The following is a 22344-nucleotide window of genomic DNA, read 5'->3' on the forward strand; positions in this document are numbered from 1 at the left end:
GACCTGAAGTTAACATGGCTGATATTGTGGATCAGCAACTTGGTTTGTATACTGTTATTACTACTGGCATCACAGCTCTGAGAATTGTATTTGTTAATGACACAGAACCAGCAGAGACCTCAAAATATTGGGCAAAATATCAACTCTTAGAACAGGAGAGGTGCGGAAGATTAGTATATAGATACATATAGGAGCCAAAAGTTTTCCCCCATCAAATTCTGCTGTTGTTAAGGTACATCTTATTTGGTCCTGAAAATTTTATAGCCAGAGCTTGTAGTTTTCACTTATATAAAACTCCCATGTAAGTTAATGGGGGTAAACCACTGATACCAAGTGCAAGATTGGGCCTTGATGACTGTGTACTTTTAACTTCAGCTCTCTTAGATACAGATCTCCCAGACGCAGCACATTCTGTGAAGTTCCTTATTAAACAAGTGAAATATTTTATTTCAGTATTCACATCTGATAACATTGTCTTTTGTTAATATATTTTGCCAACAGAGGATTACCACCCTAACTGTCACGGTAATTCCTACTGCATGACTTATCGTGATTTGTAGCTATTTTATTCTATATAGTTGCATGTTCATAATTCTGCCGTTTTAGGATGTATCTTCGTTCATCTAATGTTGACCCTGTTCATCATCATGTATGTCTGTTCACTAAATTTTTCCTTACGATGAACATATTGTTGAAAGGTAGGGCCCAATTCTTTTCCTGTTGAATAATGACAAAACTCCGTTGATAGAAGTAGGACACAGATTAGATACATAAGGTTCTTAGTATAGCTGTCGCTGTGCACCACCTGCCAGAAGACCAGATCCTTCATTTGCTCTGTTCTCAAATCTCTCATTCATGTAAATGGGCGTTCTGAGTGTGCAAGAAGTGCAGGATTGGGCACCAGGTCACTTTCTGTTGTCAGCCTTATTTTTCAGGGTAGACCGTTCAGTTATTGTAAATCATATTGGGTGAAAACTTTACATAGGAGTTCACATTTTCCCCCCTAAGAAGTAGCCTATTTCAGTTTATAAGCAGGAATAAAAGAGAGGGATTTAGTGTGGGGTTTTCTCCATCTCTTTCTTATCAAACACTGCTAAAATAATTTGTTATACGAAATACTGAAATTTTGCCAGTATCTACAGCTCACATCCTGCAGAGTGCTGAGTATTTTCTGTGTCCTGCACTCACTGACTCCCACTGGAGGTTTATACACATTGGGCCAGAGTTTGATTTCATTGGAAACTTAGGGGACTCAGTGTGTCCTAGGACACACTTAGAATTTTGCAGAATAAGGCTCCAAAGGAGCTGTAGATTTGATCAAATTAATTTATTCCCTTTTTTGTTTAATTGTTTATCTCTAACATTTTCATTAGGTCTGCTTTTGCCATCTTTGTAAATGTTGTTATAACAGTGATGGAATTTGTTTGTTTTTAATGCATCCCCCCCATTGTACAATCTTCAGAACAGTAAGCAATCTTATAGGCTGTTTCTGCTACAGTTGCTAGACAAAAGGGGATGAGTTAGTGATTCATGACCTTATCCCACAAAACACTGCATATGCTCAAAGACTCTCAGCAACTTTCGGGAGATGATCAGTACCTTGTAGCAATAGGCACTGAGGGACTGATCCCAGGTCCATTGCAGTCAATTGGAGTTTACCCATTAACTTCTGTAGGTTCTGATGCCAGCTTTACGTTTTTCATACTCTGGGATTCAGTCTTGTTCCCACTGAAATCAATGGAAGCTTTGCCATTGCCATCAATGGGAGCAGCAGCCCCTTCATCCGTTCAAAACCATAACCATGCAATGTTATTTTAACACAGAATTTTGTGACTCCATATTGTCTATTGAGAGTTGTCATAAATTAACAACCTGTTTGTAGCTGGTGTTGGTTCTTCCCTGTGTTAATATAAAGTTTTCTTTGAAAGACTGGTTGTGTTATTAACAATGGTGAAGTTCACACTTCCATATATCCGATATGTTCTGCAAGAACTTAGATGGTTTAAAGTTAACAGATTTATCTGTTTCTGTGTCTAGGGTCCACCAGGACCACCCGGACCTCAAGGAGCACAAGGCCCAAAGGTGATCTTTCTTAGTTGACACATCCTCTTTTAAAAGCCTAGGAATTCACTACCAGAGCTGGGTGAAAATTTTTTGCCTGAAATTTTTTTCTGGTGAAAAATGTAGATTGGATGACACTGAAACATTTTGAAAATTCATGTTGATTTTACCAAATTGTTTTGATCAGAAAAGAAACTAAACAAAATTCTATAAAAAATGAAATGTTTCATTATGAGATTTTCTAAATGAAATGTTTCAATTTTTTGATTCAAATTATTTTTCCTCTCAACATTTCTTTTAATTTTTAAATGAAAAAAATGCTCAAAAACGATACAAAATGTTTTATTTAACCCAAAATGATTTTTTCCAATTTTTCAAAATTGCCAATGAACCAAAAAATGTTTTATGTACAGTCATATTTTCTGTATTTTATTTGCTTACATATGTGGTTCATTTACATGTACAATATACTGTATAGAAGAGCATGTACACTTGAAATATTACATGATGGGACTTATGATATGCATCTTAATTAGTATAAAATGTTTATTTCAATATATATACTGTTTTGGTTGGGTGTTGTGCATGAATGCCCAATAGAAAATCACCCATGCTCAGCCGATGTGGTGCAGAGCTGGTGTTCCCTCCCAGATCTTCACTGAGGTTGCTCTGTAGGCCTTCTGCTGTGGAGGAGGGTCCCAAGGTGTGGCCTAGTGGTCAGGGAGGGTGATTCATGTATTTATTTGAAGTAGCTGCTTCACCAGACAATGGCTCCGATGCACATAGCAACGTCCAGATTGTTCACACTCTTGGCTGGCAGGAATAATCTGCACTGGGGTCTGTACATGGAAGTGCTTGCCAAAATTTGGGGACAGATTAATGCAGCTTTTATATCATATATATATATATATATATATATATATATATATATATATATACACACACATACACCAGAAAGTGAAAAACACTGCATCCTATAGCACACTATACTGCTGCTCCAAAAAGGAACAGCATATTCTACTCCCCTGACTTGCCACGAAGATCAATATGTGCACAGAGCGCAAGGAGACTAGCTACAACCCCAAGCCAGCTAGTCCCATCTCTTTGGTGCTGTGGGGCACCATCAAGCCAACACCATATATGGCATTCAAGACAACTAAGACCATATTCTGCCTTGTATTTGCAGGAATATGCAAGAGTGGAGGAAGTTCCCTCTTCCACTCCAATAAACCCACACAAAATGGAATAGAGTCTAGCTGTCTGTTTCTCTGTCATATAAAAGCTGTCTTATTAGATAACCAGATTTTTAATTGCAATTAATAAATGTTAAGTTCTTTTATATATTTATAAGTCTCTATATTTTCTGTATAATGATGCACACATTTAAGTGCAGCATATAGGAGATGTATGCTATGCATTTTCCAAATGGGGCTCTGTTTATACAATCTAAATCTTGAATTGCTTACACTTAAAAAGAGGTTTTTTTAAAGCAGGATATGTTGAGTGAACAGTGGATCCTCCCTAAGCTGGTGTAGGACAGCTAACTGATTAATTAAAAGATAATTATCATAGTTCTTAAGAACTTATCATAAAATGTATCCTCCAGGAAATCCTGTTTCGGTAGCAGCTAACTTTCTCTTAGTGATTATGAGTTCTCATGAAGAGCAAACACTGTCTTGTGCTGCTCACACTGGAAACAATGCAATTTAGTTTAAATTTATGATGCATCACATCCCATGATATCATGGGAAAATGCATCACTTTTGGTTTATCAAAAATTGTTCTTGCATGTAAAGGTTTTTCACCAAATGCCAGTATAGATGTAAGTGAATCAGTGCAAGCATTTGTGAGAAAATACTGTCTTTCTAAAAGCAGCAAAGAGTCCTGTGGCACCTTATAGACTAACAGACGTTTTGGAGCATGAGCTTTCGTGGGTGAATACCCACTTCGTCAGATGAAGTGGGTATTCACCCTCAAAAGCTCATGCTCCAAAACGTCTGTTAGTCTATAACGTGCCACAGGACTCTTTGCTGCTTTTACAGATCCAGACTAACACGACTACCCCTCTGATACTGTCTTTCTGTTTTTCACAAGCTGGTGAGGGACAATATATGTGAAGGCATAGAAAGACATTTCAGTAGGATCTGTGTAGCCTACAGAGTCTCTGCAGCTCCCAGTCAGGGGTAGGTTTCTGAAACTCTGGGGCTGCAGATGCGGAAGTTTACCCCTTGTCGAAGAGGATACTTTCCTGCTCAGAAATAGCCAAGGTAAAGCAGAATTCAGCCTTACAGAGGTTGGAACCAAAGGTCCCACCCTTACTCCCCTATATGTCATCTCCTTCCTTGGGAATGACATTCAGGGCATCCTCGCACATTCTAGTGGGGCAAGGAGGCTCTTCCCTGGTTGACTGACATAATCAAATTAGTCAGGCAAGAAAATGTAAAGGATCTGAGTGGTCCATCTTTATTCATCCAGGCTGTCAGCAACATTGCTGAGCATCCTAAACCACTGACCATAGGCTTAATCTTATGTTCATTGACGTCAATGACAAACTCTCATTTTACGTTAATGGTGCAGAGTGGATGTTTTTTGGGAGGATGGTGGTATTTTTCTCCTGTGTAAGTCAGCCAATGTGCAGTCAATGTATACCCCTTTCTGGGCCTTACGCAATCTAGATGGCAGTGTATCTGCCCTACTAGCAAGACTCATTGTAAGTATTCTGTGTACATAGATACTGTAGCAGATAAACTTCCACAACATGTTTCACAAGATGATGTCTCTCTCCTATTCTCTAGAGTATAATATGTGTCTGCGTCATTCATTGTGCTGTTGTGCACAGCTAAGGTGTGGGGTTGGGAGTGTTACTGACCAATATCATTTACTTAGCATAACATAATCTCACCAATAATTGGAGTAATAAGGGACGATAACACAATTCCACCTTATGTTTTACAGGGCGAACCAGGATCCCAAGGAACTCCAGGAGCTGAAGGGGAGCAGGTACACCATGAGTGCATCACCAAGGACCAGACCCTATGAATTATGACTTTTTTTAGAAATAATGTCACTGTACATTATGGAAGGGGTGGGCTTAGAATTCATAATCACGTGACATGGCCAGGGCCAGTGCAAGGATGTTTCACGTCCTAGGCAAAACTTCCACCTTGCGCCCGCCCCCCCCGCGGTAGCTCCCCCCATCCACCCTGAGGCCCCCCCCGCGGCAGCTCCCCACCTCCGCCCTGAGGCACGCCCCCCGCCCCAGCTCACCCCTGCTCCGTGCACGAGCACCCCGAGCACGCCGTCGCTGCTTCATTTCTCCTGCCACCCAGGCTTGCGGCACCTAAGCTGATTGGTGCCGCAAGCCTGGGAGGCGGGAGAAGTGAAGCAGCTCACCCCTGCCCTGCCTCCTCCCCGAGCATGCCATGGCTGCTTAAGTAAATGCCGGCAGCGACTGGGGCAGCAGAAGATTCGGCCGCCATGGTCGCTGGCGAAGAAAATGGCACCCCCCAAATCCCAGCGCCCTAGGTGACCGCCTAAGTCGCCTAAATGGTTGCACCGGCCCTGGACATGGCCATACATGACACATTATGTGATCACATACTATGCAGTGATGTGATAATAAAGTCATATCTATCAGAGGCAAAAAGTAACTGTTTTACCAGTTTATCCTTGAACAAATCTAGGATTTTACTGATGTGTTGGCATTGTACAAGTCATTTTCATGACAAAGATATGATTTTTCAGGGTCCAAAAGGCTCAAAGGGGGACGTGGGTGAGTCTGGCATGCCAGGAGAAAAGGGAGGAATTGGACTCCCAGGTTTACCAGTAAGTATGCAAAATAAATTTAATTTAGCTGAAAGCTAATTTGGGTTTTTAACTTATATCTTTTACATGTGGTCATTCTTAAGTGTTTGTAAGTTTCAGAAGTAGCAGGAAACATAAATGAAAGTGTTAGTTGTTCCATTTCTAGTCTAGGAGGAGACATGAATGATAGACCAAAAGGTTGTTTGCCAGAACTTTTCATTCTATTTATGGACAAATAAAATCTCATTTTGGAAAGATGTAGATTAATTGGTATGGTGAACAAATTTATTTATAAGAGTCAGCAATCACAGCAGTGCTTTGACAAAAATAAATGTGGTAACATTCAGAAGAAATTAGCTGCTTGATTACACAAGAAAGAGAGAGATCTTGATACCTGGAATCTCAGTGGCTGACTCATATTTTTGAAGGAGAGAAATTTCATAAACACTTATGAAAAGTCTATTTTTTGTATCTATAGAAGGATTTTATATCTGTATAATATCTATATAATATATACTATGTATATTTGTGGTGTGGTGTATGAATGTATATATATACATATTGATACTAGGGCTGTCAAGTGAATAAAAAAATGAATCGCAATTAATCGCACAGTTAATCATACTGTTAAACAATAATAGAATAATGCTGTCCTCTTCTTGTTTACAGTGTCATCTGAAAGTCAGAATAGGTGTTCCCACTGTTGTAGCTGGCATCGCAAGATATTTATGTGCCAGATGAACCAAAGATTCATGTGTCCCTTCATCCTTCAACCACAATTCCAAGGGACATGCATCCATGCTGATGATGGGTTCTGCTCGATAACGTTCCAAAGCAGTATGAACCGACGCATGTTTATTTTCATTATCTGAATCAGATGCTACCAGCAAAAAATAGATTTTCTTTTTTGGTGGTTAGGGTTCTGTAGTTTCCGCATTGGAGTATTGCTCTTTTAAGACTTCTGAAAGCATGCTCCATACCCTGTCCTGATCAGATTGTGCAAGGCATTTCAGATTCTTAAAGCTTGGGTCAGTTAGAAATCTCACATTGGTACTTTCTTTGCATTTTGTGAAATCTACAGTGAAAGTGTTCTTAAAATGAACATGTGCTGGGTCATCATCCGAGACTGCTCTAACATGAAATATATGGCAGAATGTGGGTAAAACAGAGCTAGGGACATACAGTTCTCCCCCAAGGAGTTCAATGACAAATTTAATTAGTGCATTATTTTTTTAATGAGTGTCATCAGCATGGAAACACGTCCTCTGGAATGGTGGCCGAAGCATGAAGGGCCATATGATTGTTTAGCATATCTGGCATGTAAATACCTTGCGATACCAGCTACAAAAGTGCCATGCAAATGCCTGTTCTCACTTTCTGGTGACATTTTAAATAAGAAGAGGGCAGTATTATCTACTGTAAATGTAAACAAACTTGTTTGTCTTAGCGATTGGCCGAACAAGAAGTAGGACTGAGTGGACTTGTAGGCTTTGAAGTTTTACATTGTTTTGTTTTTGAGTGCAGTTAAGTAACAAAAAAAATTTACATTTGTAAGTTTTGCTTTCACAACAAAGAGATTGCACTATAGTACTTGTATGAGGTGAATTGAAAAATAGTATTTCTTTTAAGATTTTTACAGTGCAAATATTTGTAATAAAAATAATATACACTTTGATTTCAGTTACAACACAAACTACTATAGAAAATGTAGAAAAACATTCAAAGTATTTAATAATTTTTTATTGGTATTCTGTTGTTTAACAGTGCAATTAAAACTGTGATTAATCGCAATTAATTTTTTTAATCACAATTAATTTTTTGAGTTAATTGCGTTAGTTAACTGCAATTAATCAACAGCCCTAATAGATACATGTATACATAGTGTGAGTGTGTGTATATATATATATACGCACACACACACACTCACATCCACAATGTATAATGAAATCAGTATGATTACAATAGAAAGAGCTTTTAATAAACTCCTTGCTGTCTGCTCTATCTATATTTTTAACCATGCATGTTAAAATTAATATTTGTAATTGTTTGATAGTCTAGTGCTTAGTGGCTATTATCATGGGTTTTTGCAATAAGCATACATTTATAATTCATGGTGTCAAGTATGAAAGTCATGACAGTTAGAGATACAATTCCATTATAAGCAAAACTTTTATTATGAAAAGCATAATAATAATAATTATTATTATTATAATTGAAGATGAACCAATCTCCTAGAACTGGAAGGGACCTTGAAAGATCATTGAGTACAGCCCCCTGCCTTCACTAGCAGGACCAAGTGCTGATTTATGCCCTAGATCCCTAAGTGGGCCCCCTCATGGATTGAATTCACAACCCTGGGTTTAACAGGCCAATGCTTAAACCATTGAGCTATCCCTCCCCCCCAATTAAATATTTTATTACAAAAATGTTCTTTTCTCTAGAGTGAATTCAACTGTTAATAAGACAGAAATTGTTTAATAACTCTTTATAATGATTTTGTAGGGAGCCAATGGTATGAAAGGAGAAAAAGGAGATGTTGGTTTGCCTGGTCCTCAAGGTCCTTCTGTAAGTCTTGCCATGATGTTGTGATGTGCTCATTATTGTAGCAGTGGTTCTCCACCTTTTCATTCTGAGGGACACTTCATATGAGAGAAAGAGGGACCTTCATGGATGACCCTTCCTACCAACCCCCACAGTTTCCTAATTTGGGGTTTTTTAAATGTTTCACTCTGTGATCAACCAGGGTGGGCAAGGGAAACCACTGATGGACAATAATTTGAGAATCATTAGTCTATACAGACTTCTGGAAAGCAGGTCACTAGTTTACTAATTTAGCCCTATACTATGTTTTAAAAGCTGTGTAAGAATCCAGATCCCTACATAAGTCATTGACAAAACTCCCATTGGCTTACCTGAAAATAGGAAGCATCCCTTCTTGTGTTGAATCATAGAGAGATAAGACAAAGAGATAAGATTGATGGGAATTTCCTGTCTCAGCAATCTGTTTATCTATCTGTCAGCCTTGTACAGTAAGTATCTCAGAAGGACGGATGAGAAGCAGATCTCCAAAGGGCTATAATGATGGTAGCCCCAATCCAAAGCCTACTAAAGTCAAATGATGGACTTCTTTTGATTTGATTGAGCATTTGATTTGATTGGTCCTTAATGACTTCAGGCCTGTTCTTGGAAATATTTATGTATGGGTGCATCTTTACTGCATGAATAGTCCCATGGAAATATTCAGAATTACTCACATGAGTAAGTGTTTGCATTATCAGACATGTATGTGGCTTCATGTAAATGTCTTCAAAACATTTTACAAACGTCAATAAAAACCTCATGCAAGGCTCTTGTGATATAGGTAAGTACCATTAGCTCAATATTATAGATCATGAAACTGAAGCAAAGAGGTCAAGCATCTTGCCGAAGACAACAGGCGGTCAATGTTAGAGCTAGGATAAGAATTCAAGAGTTGCTGGCTCCCTGTCCTGGCATTTCTAGATCCCATTTCTCACTACAGAGCACAAATGTCTCAATCTAGCTCTGAAGGGAAAATCAATTTGTTACTTTCCAACACTATATGTGTGTGTGTGTATGTGTGTACAACTCAAAGATCTCAGCACATACTTGCTGAATTTCTTAGCAGTGTTTTTGTAAAAGACTTATCCCCTAGAGAAAACAGCCATGGCAATTGACCTCATTTTCTTCTCCCATTGGAGGCATCACCACTCCTCTCCATCCTAGGAGATTCCCAACATCCATTATCAACCCTTCTCTCTTCATCCTATTTTATATTTTAAAACCTGCTTTGTTGACACTGCACTTAATCTCAGAGAATTAGCTAGAAAAGTCAGTAGTGCTGTATGTTAATCTCTAGAACTGGCTATGCTGCTCAGCAGCCCTGCTGGTAGGTCAGTACTGCTGTCATAACTCAAAATTCATAGCTATTTTGCATTGAGCCCAGTGTGAGAAGTGGTGTTAAGCATTATAAATACCAGAAAGAAATTCTTCTTTCTGGGTTTGGTGGGATCAGTAAAGTAAACCAACATATAATGAGCACATGCCAATAACCTGATTACCTGTTGTAATGACTTCATCATTGGGATTAAGCTTGAATATTTGTGCACATGGTGCTTGTTGGGCTAAATCAAATAAAAAGGGAGGAAGAGAGCAATCTAGACATGTCCCAAGACTTAAGGTAAATTGTTTTGTTTTATTTCCATTAATCAGGATTGGAAAGGAACCAGGGAATGGCATCACAGTATCCCTCACTATTCCTGTAGAATATAGATTGCAAGTACAGCAGGGAATATGTACCAGAAAATAAGAGCCAACAGCATCCCTACTCAGACAGGATTTGAGGACATTTACTACTAGCTAATGTTTTAAAGTTATCTAGTGGTTTGAGTGGAGAACTGGGAGTCAGGAGACCCTGTATTCTGTTTGTAGCTCTGCATTTGACTTTGGTATCACCTTGGGCGTGTAATTTTTTTCTCTGTGTCTCAGATACCCCGTCCATTAAGTGAGAATAATAGCCAAGTCTGAGAAGCACTCCAAGTGCCAAGATAAAGATGCCGTATATATGTGCAAGTTACGTTGTTACTTTTTAAAGTGCTCTCCAGCAACTTCAGCACTCTGCAATGTTCTTCATCTGAATGGTGACAAATGATGTTAGCAGAAAGTTGAGGGGAAAGAGTCTGACTTCCTGTATTTACAAGGGAGATTCCTTTCACTACATGAGCTAATAACATCATTTTCTATATGTAGATCATAGGACCCCCAGGACCACCTGGGCTGCATGGGTCACCAGGCCCTATGGTAAGTCCTTCTTTCCCTATCCCCATTGTAATGCTTAATAAAAGTGCTATGAGAGAACATGGCTACTAGAGATGGGCCCAAGCCATGGATTTTGGATCTGTATTTGGATCTTAACCCAAAGTTCTTGGGAAGTGGGGAAATTAATTTTGGGTATAAATGTGTTTCCCCTTTTTGTTCCCCCAATGAGGTACTTAGAGGTGCAACTACTTATATTGGCATTCGCAATTTATTTTCTGAAAACAAAATTGCCGGTGCAACTTGTACCTAGAAAAGGCAACAAACCTTTATTTTCTTCTTTAAAGATGGAATCTTTATTTTCAGGGACCCCATGGACTGCCTGGCCCAAAGGTAAATGAATAATTGCCTGGATTCTTTAAATCTGTAATGTGCCATGCTCTGTTCTTTGTTAACCATAGTGAAGCATGCATCTGTGTTGTGTCCTTTGTCTCATTTATTTGTTAAATATTTCTGATACTCTTAAGCCTTTAGGCAGATACTTAAAGTAAAAATTAAAGGATTTTTTTTAATTATATGATTTATGATCATTGCTTGTGTGTGTTTCACATGAGCATAAATTGGACTAGAGTTTTGTAATGATGATTGTGAACTGGTATTAAAATTACCCAGCCTCCTGTTTGCTGGTGAGAGTTTCATGCTATTCTAATTAGTGCTTTGCAATTGCCTTAAATTACACTTTTAGAACACAGAGGATGAGTGTGTTGTACATGGAGGAGGCAGGAGCGGCGCCAGGGTTTTTGGCGCCCTAGGCGCAGCGCCGGCTTGCTGGTCCCGCGGCTCCGGTAGACCTGCCGCAGACGTGCCTGTGGATGCTCCACCGGAGCCGCGGGACTAGTGGACCCTCCGCAGGCACGCCTGCCGGAGGTCCACCGGAGCAGTCTGCCGCCCTTCCAAATCCTGGCGCCGTAGGCGACCGCCTAGGTCGCCTAAATGGAAGCACCGGCCCTGGGAGGAGGAGAAGTCAAATAAACTCGTTTCCAGATATGCCTCCTTTCCTTTTGCTCTGCTCTCTCTCTCCCATCTCCTACGCCTTCCAACAGAAGTTCACCTCACTTCCCAAAATCCCCACCAGGAGTCCCAACCCAGCTTCAGTATATATCTTAGTGCTGCTGGAAACACTCCCTCATCCCTAGCATAGCATGTGCGCATGACACACACTCCAGAAGCCCCGTAAAAGTCTTAGACAACAGCCAGTTTCCTGAAAACATGGATGATTTTGGAAAGGTTAAAAGAAACCAGGATTTAATTTGTATTTTAATTAAATTAACACATTAATTAAAAAAATTAGTATCACACTTGAGCATAATGAATCCTGTAACAATCATTTTAATCATTACATTTCTCTTTTCATATTCAGCTTTCTAAAAAATGGATTATTTTGGTTTTGAGGTATGGGGGATGAGACAGAAATATCTCTTTTTGAAGGTTTGAGCCACAGTTAGACTATGTCAAACTTTGCCTGGCATTGGAGGCTTGGGTCAGGAATGATCTTCTGAAATCAGTTCTATTTAGGGCTGTCAAGCAATTAAAAAATTAATTGTGATCAATCACCTGATTAAAAAAAGTATTGTGATTAATCATGCAATTAATCGTCCTGTTAATAATAGCATACCATTTATTTAAATATTTTGGATGTTTTCTACATTTTCAAATATTTTCATTTCAATTATAACACAGAATACAAAGTGTACAGAACTCACTTCATATTTATTTTTGATTACAAGTATTTGCACTGTGAAAAAACAAAAGAAATAGAATTTTTCAATTCATGTAATACAAGTACTGTAGTGCAATCTCCTTATCATGAAAGTTGAACTTACAAATGTAGAATTATGTACAAAAAACTGCATTCAAAAATAAAAAAATGTAAAATTTTATTGCCTTAAAGTCCATTCAGTCCTACTTCTTGTTCAGCCAATCGCTTAAACAAATAAGTTTGTTTACATTTGCAGGAGATAATGCTGCTCACTTCTTGTTTACAGTGTCACCTGAAAGTGAGAACAGGTGTTCCTGTGGCACTGTTATAGCCGACATCACAAGATATTTACGTACCAGATGTGCTAAAGATTCATATGTCCCTTCATCCTTCAACCACCATTCCAAGGAACATGCATCCATCCTGATGATGGGTTCTGCTCGATAACAATCGAAAGCAGTGCAAATCGACGCATGGTCGTTTTCATTATCTGAGTCGGATGCCACCAGCTGAAGGTTGATTTTCTTTTTTGGTGGTTTGGGTTCTGTAGTTTCCACATGGGAGTGTTGCTCTTTTAAGACTTCTGAAAGCATGCTCCACACCTTGTCCCGCTCAGATTTTGGAAGGCACTTCAGATTCTTAAACTTTGGGTCGAGTGCTGTACCTATCTTTAGAAATCTCACATTAGTACCTTCTTTGCATTTTGTCAAATCTGCGGTGAAAGTGGCCTTAAAATGAACAACATGCTGGGTCATCATCCGAGACTGCTGTAACATGAAATATATGGCAGAATGTGAGTAAAACAGAGCAGGGGATATGCAATTCTTCCCCAAGAGTTCAGTCACAAATTTAATTAACGCATTATTTTTTTAACGAGCATCATCAGCATGGAAGCATGTCCTCTGGAATGGTGGCCAAAGCATTTTAGGATTGAGTGGCCTTGTAGACTCTGAAGTTTTACATTGTTTTGTTTTCAAGTGCAATTATGTAAAAAAAATAAAAATAAAAATCTACATTTTTAAATTTCACTTTCAGGACAAAGAGATTGCACTACATTACTTGTATGAGATGGATTGAGAAATACAATTTCTTTTATCGTTTTTACCATGCATATATTTGTAATTAAACATAATATACACTTTGATTTCAATTACAACACAGAATACAATATATATAAAAATGTAGAAGAATATCCAAAATATTTAATAAATTGTAATTGGTATTCTATTGTTTAACAGTGCGATTAAAACTGTGATTAATTGCAATTAATTTGTTTAAGTTAATCATCTAAGTTAACTGTGATTAATTGACAGCCCTAGTTCTATCCCATTTTAGCATCAGACCTGTCTTACCTCAGACTTTTGACCTCAGAGTCAGGTTTTTTGTGGGATTTCTGCTTCCAAAATGTCAGGAAAGGGACATAGCCCGGATATGTCTACTCAGGCTGGAAATTGCAGTTTCCAGCTCCAGTGCAGACATATCCATTGACTCAAATGGAGGAAGAATAGAGAAATGGCTCCTGTTTTTAGGCAGGGTCTAAAGGAGATGTCACTGAAAGCAGAAGCATAGATTAAATTCTTTTACGGTTTGTTTGGGGTTTTGTGTAGCAAAGAGAAACCTTGGGAACTGGGCATAGGGAACAGTCTTTGGCATAGAGAAAATCCTATGCATTTCCATTTCTCACTGGAAGTAGTTATTGTTAGCGCCCTCAGTTGTCTATAGAGCCACCACGCTGTGGTAGTTTTACATGGTGTGAAGATGTCTTCACACGTACCTTAGGTCCACCATTATTCACTTCTCAATTTTTAATACAGCGATATCTATGTAACGTCATAATCACAATCGTTCCACAATATCTTTTGTTCTACTATAAATACTGTACCTTTTTCGTGAGATCAGTGAAGGATGGGCCCCAAAAATGCATTGTCCCAGTACAGCACACTGCTCCTCTTAATTTCCGTTGAACTATGTGTGCTTAAAGGTTTAAAGTATCTTTACATAAGAGTGTGTTGCAAATTCCAGTTTGTCATTAGAAGAGAATGTACTTCCACACAAATTGCACCTTTCTGTAGATCTCACTGCAGTTATCACTAATCTGAACAAAATGCAGTCTCTAATATTCTTGTCTAAGGTTTTTCTTTAGTTTGAATTATCAGCCTACGACAGAAACGTGTGGGCATAGAGGATACTCAAAAGAGGTAGGAAAATTACAGTTGACCCCACATCGGACAAATACTTCAATAATTATTTGGAAGTGATTCAAGAAAGTCTTACGCAGCAGAGTTTCTTGTATTATTTCAACTCACAATTGTATTTAAAATGACCAGTCATTGTCTATTGTATATTTTAGCACAGGTCAATATCTCCATGTAAATTGCCAGTAATCTGTGAATGCTGAATTAGTACCTTACGCTGAAAAGACCTTGCTGTTTTGAACTGGAATTTGCAGCTACATCTAAGACTGGCTCTCTTCTGTCCCAGCTTAAATACCCGTTGTAGCACCAAAAAATTGGCATTTATACTTTTACATTTAGGGTGAACCAGGGTTAAATGGTCTTAAAGGATTGAAGGGTGAACCAGGTCAAAAGGGTGACAGAGGGCCCCTTGGTCTTCCAGTAAGTAAAAAAAACTATTCCATTTCAGTGCAAATCACAGACTTTTCTCTCTTCTTTCAACCAACAACTCTGGTTTACTCAACAGCATTTATAAACCTCTATCATGTTGGAGCAGAACATCAGTCTTGTTTTGTTGTACCCAGAGTCTGTACTATTGTCCAAAGTCACATCCTGTAACACACAGTGCTGTCAGTTTCTTTTTGTCACGTGTCAGTGGACAGTGTTAATAGCCTCATGAGGATGCTCTCAGCCCCATTACATTAATCATGTTGTGATTTCAATGTTGTGTGGTGTTTGTTTTAAAAACGTGGTTTTATCAAACACGTTGTGTTTTAATTTGGATGTATCCTCAGTGATATTTCATTGAAAAACTGCTGCTAAACTGAGAAGTTTGCCTGAGTCTGGACTGAGTAAAATTTGAGTGAAGACCTTGGGAATTGGCTTCTAGAATTTTAAAACATTCCCCATTCAGCCAGAGATGCTGGATTTTTTTTATTACTGTTATTATTTAACTTTTGCCTTGTACTGTTCAGAACAGTTTTCATTATGGGTACTTGGCATAGATTGATCTTAAAGGGACCCGACTGACTTAAAAATCACATTTCCATTTGAAAATTTTGTCCCAAGAGACATCAGAGCTGAAAGTGATTAGAAGAAAAACAGTATATTTTACTGTGTTTCCTTTGTGCATTTGACAGCACTTTGTGAAAAGTCAATTTAATTGCTTTCCACTTTATAGTCAATCTGTTTCCCCTGTTGTTGTGTGGGTCTTGCAATGATCAGAAAAAATCTGGTCAAAAGTTTTAAAAGATTTTCGGAGAGACTCTGAGGAATGTCACCTTTACCAAAAAGATTTTAGTTTCTGTCAGTGAAACTAACCATTTTCAAGTTGACAAGGTCCCTTTGATAATCCAGCAAATAGTTCCCAGTACAACAGTCTTATGTTATTCACATAAAATCCACCAGGGGTCAGCCAGTCCCCAAGGATGGTAAACTGAATAGCCCAACCTGCAATGCATTATATGCACTTCCAGCCTGGAATTAGATTCATTGTTCATGAACATTCACTACAATTGTATTTTGCTGGTGAAAACAGGAAACATCATTGTCTCCTGGGCTCTTGAAAATGAATCAAACCATTGTAATGGGAGCCAGGGTTTTGCTGGTGATGTAACACAATTTTCTTCATCTTAAACACTTCTTATCGATGTTAAAATTTATATTTTAATTTCATTGCAAAGTAGAGTAGTCAGTATTGTCAGTTTTTTTTTCACATTAGACAACTTGCTAGTTAATTTATAAATTATTTGTATATTAAAGCACAAGAAACACCGTAATGTCTGATGTTTGTAATACTAATATATCTAGGCCCTCATTCTAATCTCAGATATACTATTGTAAATCAGGAGTAATTCCATCAGGTCTGTGGTGTTACATCAATGTAAAACCAGTGTAACTGAGATCAGAATCTGGCTCTTAATGTTGTATGTAATTTTTTAACTAACATATTGTAATAATGTGATCCTCATTCCAGAACCCCGTAACAGCTTATATTCTGTGTTTAAGTTATGTTTATTCATCAACACCACTTACTAATCTCACATTCTTGTCATTCATGTTATACCCATCATCCATGCTTCCACCTAATCATACAGGGAGCATCTGGCTTAGACGGAAAGCCAGGACCCCGGGTGAGTCCCTTGCATTCCTGTGTCATGCTTTGCTACTGAGTCTATGTGTTTCACAGTGGTTCTATTTGCCTGGTTTATACATGTGTCTTACATGGAATGAGGCAGAATTTATCAGGCAACTTACATGATGCTGAATCTGAAGAAAGTCTTGGTACAGGTTAGCACTGGGGGACAGGTAATACAGTGCTCTGTAGATGGGGCTCTGAATCTTAAAAAATCATTATGGGGTGAAATTTTGGTTGGAGCTGGCCTTGTTTATATAGCTGTACAGGAAAATCTGTTAAAATGGGACATGGCTCAGTGTATCTAAGTATATTCATCTTCTTTCTGAGCTTTATGTCCATCTTGGATTTACATTGGCCTTGGAAATTGTAGCTTTGTCACTGAGATTAGCTTTCAAGTCCCATGTAAGGAGAATTGCCATTTGAATTAAGCATGCTATATATCTTCCTTTTCCTGTCTTTTATTTGTACTTTTCCCTCTGACATCAACAATGGAAACCATTCAATGCTTGGAACATCAATCCTGAGCTTAGAAAGCAACAACAACAACAAAAATTAAAAAAGCAGTGGTTTCACTGGTGCTTGTTCTACTTGGTAAGATTAGGCTTCCCTATATAATCTGAAGCCTTGATGAGTTTTGTACTAACTTCACGAGACCAGGTAATATAGAGTCTGTGAGAGTGGTGCAAAACTGCTACTAGTTGATCTTGAGCCTTCTGACATTTACCAGCATAATTAAGATTTGACAATCTCAGCCTATATTTTCGGCCAGTGGGAGCTGAACTGATCCTAAGGCAGTTCCTGACTAGAATAAACCTGCAGTTAAGAGCTGCTAACAGATTTCAGGGCATTTGTTTTTCACTACTTGTTTGTTTAATCTTTTAGGGTATGGATGGCCCAGTCGGTCCACATGGCCCAGCAGGTCCTAAAGGAGATAGAGTAAGTACACATTATTTAGATGTTTCTCCATATGAAGAGAACATCATGGCAAAATGTAGTTCTAAAACTAATGACACACACAAATGGGTCAGACTTCCTAATGTAGTTTAAAGTGCATTTTTAATCTGAAAACTGTAAAAATAGCACCTTCTTACTCATATGATCTACTCTTTGAGTCTATTCAGTCATGTGTGCTTAATTTAGTTATTCAAATAAGTTTTTATTGCTTTTCATTCCTGTTAGCCCTGCCGCACTCACAAAGATGAGGGGAAGGGAGCTGTATGCTAGTCCTTCTTGTGCAGCAGCAGGAGAATTCTTTACTGTGTTTCAGTCAGTTACAACAAGTCAAAGATATTGGCAATGTGCATCACTGAGGGTATGATCTAAAACAGAGGTCTCCAATCTGTGGGGCACATTCCCCCTTGGAGGGCACAGAGGAACATTCGGGGGGTGAGAGTGACTGCTCAAAATAAAGAAGGACAAATCCAGAGTCATCCTAATAGTTTCAACTTGGCCCAAACCAACATAGTTTCCTTATCTGATGCACCTGGCCGTTTGCTCACCAATCACTGTCCATAGCCTTCTGTCTGGATAGGACTAAACCCTTCAGAAAGCCCCCCAAATAGATTGTCTTGCTTGCAGATAGATTGAAAGGATCTGCAGTCTCTAATCAAAGACTTTCTAAGTGAATATCTGGCTGCATTAATTCTTGCTACCAATCTTGTAATATTCAAGCATCTTTGGACATACACACTCTACGAGGTCCATTTCCACCTCTACAGCACTTCTCAAAAAGGTACCAAGTACTGGAATATGTAAGGCCACTACTTCGGCTTCTATACATACACTCGCTGAATGCTATGAAATAACTCACGACTCAGCTTCTGATACTGTGTTCGGCTTGGCTGTACTTTCTTCCATACTGGACTCAATGCTGAAACCTCTTCTGCCTTAGCAGGAATTATTCAGTAGTCATTATTCAGGTGTGGAGCACCTGTAGGGACACTACTTGAAGATTAAATGGCTACTCACCCTGTGCAGTAACTGTAGTTCTTCTTCGAGTGATTGCTCACATCCATTCCAGTTAGATGTGCGCGCTGCGCGTGCACGTTCGTCGGAAACTTTTTACCCTAGCAACTCCAGTGGGCCGGCAGGTCGCCCCCTAGAGTGGCGCCGCCATGGCACCTGATATATACCCCTGCCGGCCCACCCGCTCCTCAGTTCCTTCTTACCGCCGTGTCGGTCGTTGGAACTGTGGAGCGCGGCATAGCTGTCCTCCACATCCCTAGCTTTCCTTGGTCTACGGTTGATAGTTGTAGTTAGTAGTTAAGTGTAGTTAGTTATATAGTTAATAGTGTAAATAATATTGTAGATATTTGTTAGCCGGTTTGGGCCGTAGCCCTTCCCGGCACCCGGCACCGGGCTCATGCCTGGTTCGCCAGGCTTCAAGCAATGTGTGGCCTGTAAGAAGCCGATGCCGACCAGCGACCCTCACGACGCGTGTCTAAAGTGCCTGGGGGAATCGCACAGATCGGACAAGTGCCGCATTTGCAAAGCTTTTAAGCCTAGAACAAAGAAGGAGAGAGACCAGAGACTTAGGACTCTCCTCATGGAAGCGGCACTCGACCCGGCAGCTTTGCAGGCCGTCATCTCGACACCGGCACCGGATCGCGCCGGCACCGCAAAGACTCCCCGGCACCGACCTTCCCCGGCACCGGGTGCAGAAGCAAGACCCTCGAAGTCTGCAACTCCATCCAGGCAGACTCGAGTGGAGCGCCCGGCACCGACATCTGCCGCAGCGCTACCGGCACCGTCGACTCCGGGCCCGGAGGGTCCGTCGAGTCCGGTCCCGCCGAGCTCCCCCATAAGATCTGGGGTTGAGCTATTGGTCCCATCGACGCCAGAGACCTTCGCCTCGGCACGGGACCTCATTGCCCTGACTGAGTCAACTTAGCCTCCACCCCCGGTACCTCCGGTGTGGGTAGCGTCCAGGGGCAAACCTATGATGACAGCGCCGTCTCGGGACTCACGCTCGCTGTCGAGGTCCCGACACCATGGTCGCTCAAGATCCCGCCGCCGCTCGCAGTCCCGGCACCGCTCCCCTCGGCGGTACCGGTCGTACTCGCGGCACCGATCGGCCTCCAGATGGTCACGGTCTGGTTCTAGCCACCGATACCGGCACCGAGACTCTAGGAGCCAGTCCCGCCGTCGATCAGCGCACCGGTCGACCTCCCGGCACCGAGCTGGTGGCAGGTCCCGGTCGACCTCCCGACACCGCGTCGGTGGCAGGTCCCGGTCCCGATCCCGGCACCGAGTCAGCAGCCGGTACCAGTCCCGATCCCGGCACCGAGTCCAAGACAGACCCCGGTCCCGATCCTGGCACCGGTATGACTCCCAGTACCGGTCCCCGGCACCGAGAACATCTTTGGCGTCAGGACGCGGAGAATCTTACCAGCCGCGGTCGGCCCCTCCATGGCCTTCCAGACAGCCGTCGGTGTCATCGCATGCGGACAGTGTATACGCGCTGGGCACTGACAGACAAGTGGCCCTTTTTCAAGACCCTCCGCAACAGGACCAGGGTCCGCAGCAGTGGGGGTTCTGGACACCCTGGGCGTACCATCAAGCCCAGGGCCCCCAACAGCTTCCTCCTAGGCCTGCAACGGCAGAGCACAGGGCGCCGGAGGCGTCGTTGTCTCGCCCCCCTCCCTACCCAGACGAGGAGGACGGGTCAAAGCAACAGGACCCTGATCTCCCTCCTGAGCCAGAGGCGAGGGCTGAGGCGGACCCCCCGCTGGACACTCTCTTGCCGGGGGTCTCCTCATCGTCTTCTCCCGATGAGGCGGTGGCTGGCACTTCCTCTAATAGCCCTCCTCCGCTAGATCTCAGGGCACATCAGGACCTCCTCAGGCGCGTAGCACAGAATCTGAGCCTGCAAGCTGAGGAGGTCTCTGAGATTGAGGACCCCGTCGTCAGCATCCTCTCCTCCGATGCTCCCACCAGGGTCGCCCTGCCCTTCATTCGGACGATCCAGGCCAACGCCAATACGATCTGGCAATCGCCGGCCTCCATCCCCCCTACTGCACGGGGCGTCGAAAGGAAGTACATGGCCCCCTCCAAGGGCTATGAGTACCTCCATATTCACCCAACACCATGCTCCCTGGTGGTACAGTCGGTGAACGAGAGGGAGCGTCATGGACAGGAAGCCCCAGCCCCCAAATCCAAGGAGGCCAGGCGTATGGACCTCCTCGGCCGCAAGGTTTATTCGGCTGGGGCCCTTCAGCTCAGGGTTTCCAATCAGCAAGCCCTTCTTAGCCGCTACGCACTTAACTCTTGGGTGGCAGCGGATAAGTTCAAAGAGCTGCTGCCACAAGAGGCGCGTCAAGAATTTGCGGCGATTCTTGACGAGGGCAAGAAGGTTGCACGAACCTCGTTGCAGGCCTCCTTGGACGCTGCAGACTCGGCTGCCCGTACCCTCGCCTCGGGGGTGACGATGCGCCGCATCTCCTGGCTTCAGGTTTCTGGCCTTCCACCGGAGCTCCAATACACCATCCAGGACCTCCCGTTCGAAGGCCAGGGCCTGTTCTCGGAGAAGACAGACCCCAGACTGAAAAGTCTTAAGGACAATCGGGTCATTATGTGCTCCCTTGGTATGCACACGCCTGGGACGCAACGCAGACCCTTCCGGCCGCAGCAACAGCAGCAGCGTCGGCCGTACCCCCAGTTCCGCCAGCGGCAGGACCTTAATAGGCGCCGCGGCAGAAATGGCAGGCGCAGGCCATCGGGCAATCAAGGGGGGCAAAACCAAAGCTCCTCTAAAGCCCCACCTGGACCCAAACCTTCGTTTTGAAGGTGCGCCCGAGGGCGTAATACCAGTATCCCCCATGGATCCTTCCCCCCCGTTTTCCAACCGCCTTTCGTTTTTCCTCCAGGCGTGGTCCCGGATAACATCCAACCGCTGGGTCTTACGCACGGTGCAGACGGGATACCGTCTGCAGTTTGTATCATTTCCTCCCTCCCGCCCCCCCACCCTCGTCCCTCTTCAGGGACCCCTCTCACAAGCAATTCCTCCGCCAGGAGGTACAGACGCTCCTCAACAAAGGAGCTATAGAGGCGGTTCCGGAGAACGAGAAGGGCAAGGGGTTTTATTCCCGCTACTTTCTGATCCCCAAGGCCAAGGGAGGCCTCAGGCCTATCCTCGACCTGCGAGAGCTCAACAAATATCTAGTGAAGTTGAAGTTCCGCATGGTATCCCTGGGGACCATTATCCCATCCCTGGATCCTGGAGACTGGTATGCCGCCCTCGACATGCAGGACGCTTATTTTCATATTGCCATATGGCCACACCACAGACGTTTCCTTCGGTTCGTGGTCGACCGCCATCACTACCAATTTGCGATCCTCCCATTTGGCCTTTCTACGGCTCCGAGGGTATTCACAAAATGCATGGCTGTCGTTGTGGCACATCTTCGGCGCAGTCGCATTCACATGTTCCCTTACCTCGACGATTGGTTAATTCGGGGCACGTCGGAGCTGCAGGTCCGCAGCCACGTCCGCAGGATCACCGGCCTGTTTGCTACCTTGGGCCTCATGATCAACGTGGACAAGTCCACCCTGCTCCCCTCGCAGAGGGTGGAGTTCATTGGGGCCGTCCTGGACTCCACCGTGGCCAGGGCCCTTCTGCCGTTGCCGAGGTTCCAGTC

The 22344-nt window shown here is 42.3% G+C and overlaps 1 protein-coding gene across 1 annotated transcript in view; it reads left to right on the forward strand.

Moving 5' to 3' along the window:
* COL25A1 (collagen type XXV alpha 1 chain) overlaps nucleotides 1–22344 on the forward strand; it is a 446709-nt gene that overhangs the window by 398703 nt on the left and 25662 nt on the right. The window contains exons 26-33 of the mRNA XM_050946748.1: nucleotides 502–525; nucleotides 2038–2082; nucleotides 5017–5061; nucleotides 5806–5886; nucleotides 8368–8430; nucleotides 10633–10683; nucleotides 11005–11031; nucleotides 17591–17644. Coding sequence (XP_050802705.1) covers nucleotides 502–525; nucleotides 2038–2082; nucleotides 5017–5061; nucleotides 5806–5886; nucleotides 8368–8430; nucleotides 10633–10683; nucleotides 11005–11031; nucleotides 17591–17644 — 390 coding nt within the window. The remainder of the gene's footprint in view (nucleotides 1–501; nucleotides 526–2037; nucleotides 2083–5016; nucleotides 5062–5805; nucleotides 5887–8367; nucleotides 8431–10632; nucleotides 10684–11004; nucleotides 11032–17590; nucleotides 17645–22344) is intronic.

The sequence above is a fragment of the Gopherus flavomarginatus genome, chromosome 3 (assembly GCF_025201925.1).
Source record: "Gopherus flavomarginatus isolate rGopFla2 chromosome 3, rGopFla2.mat.asm, whole genome shotgun sequence".
Classification (NCBI taxonomy): domain Eukaryota; kingdom Metazoa; phylum Chordata; order Testudines; family Testudinidae; genus Gopherus; species Gopherus flavomarginatus.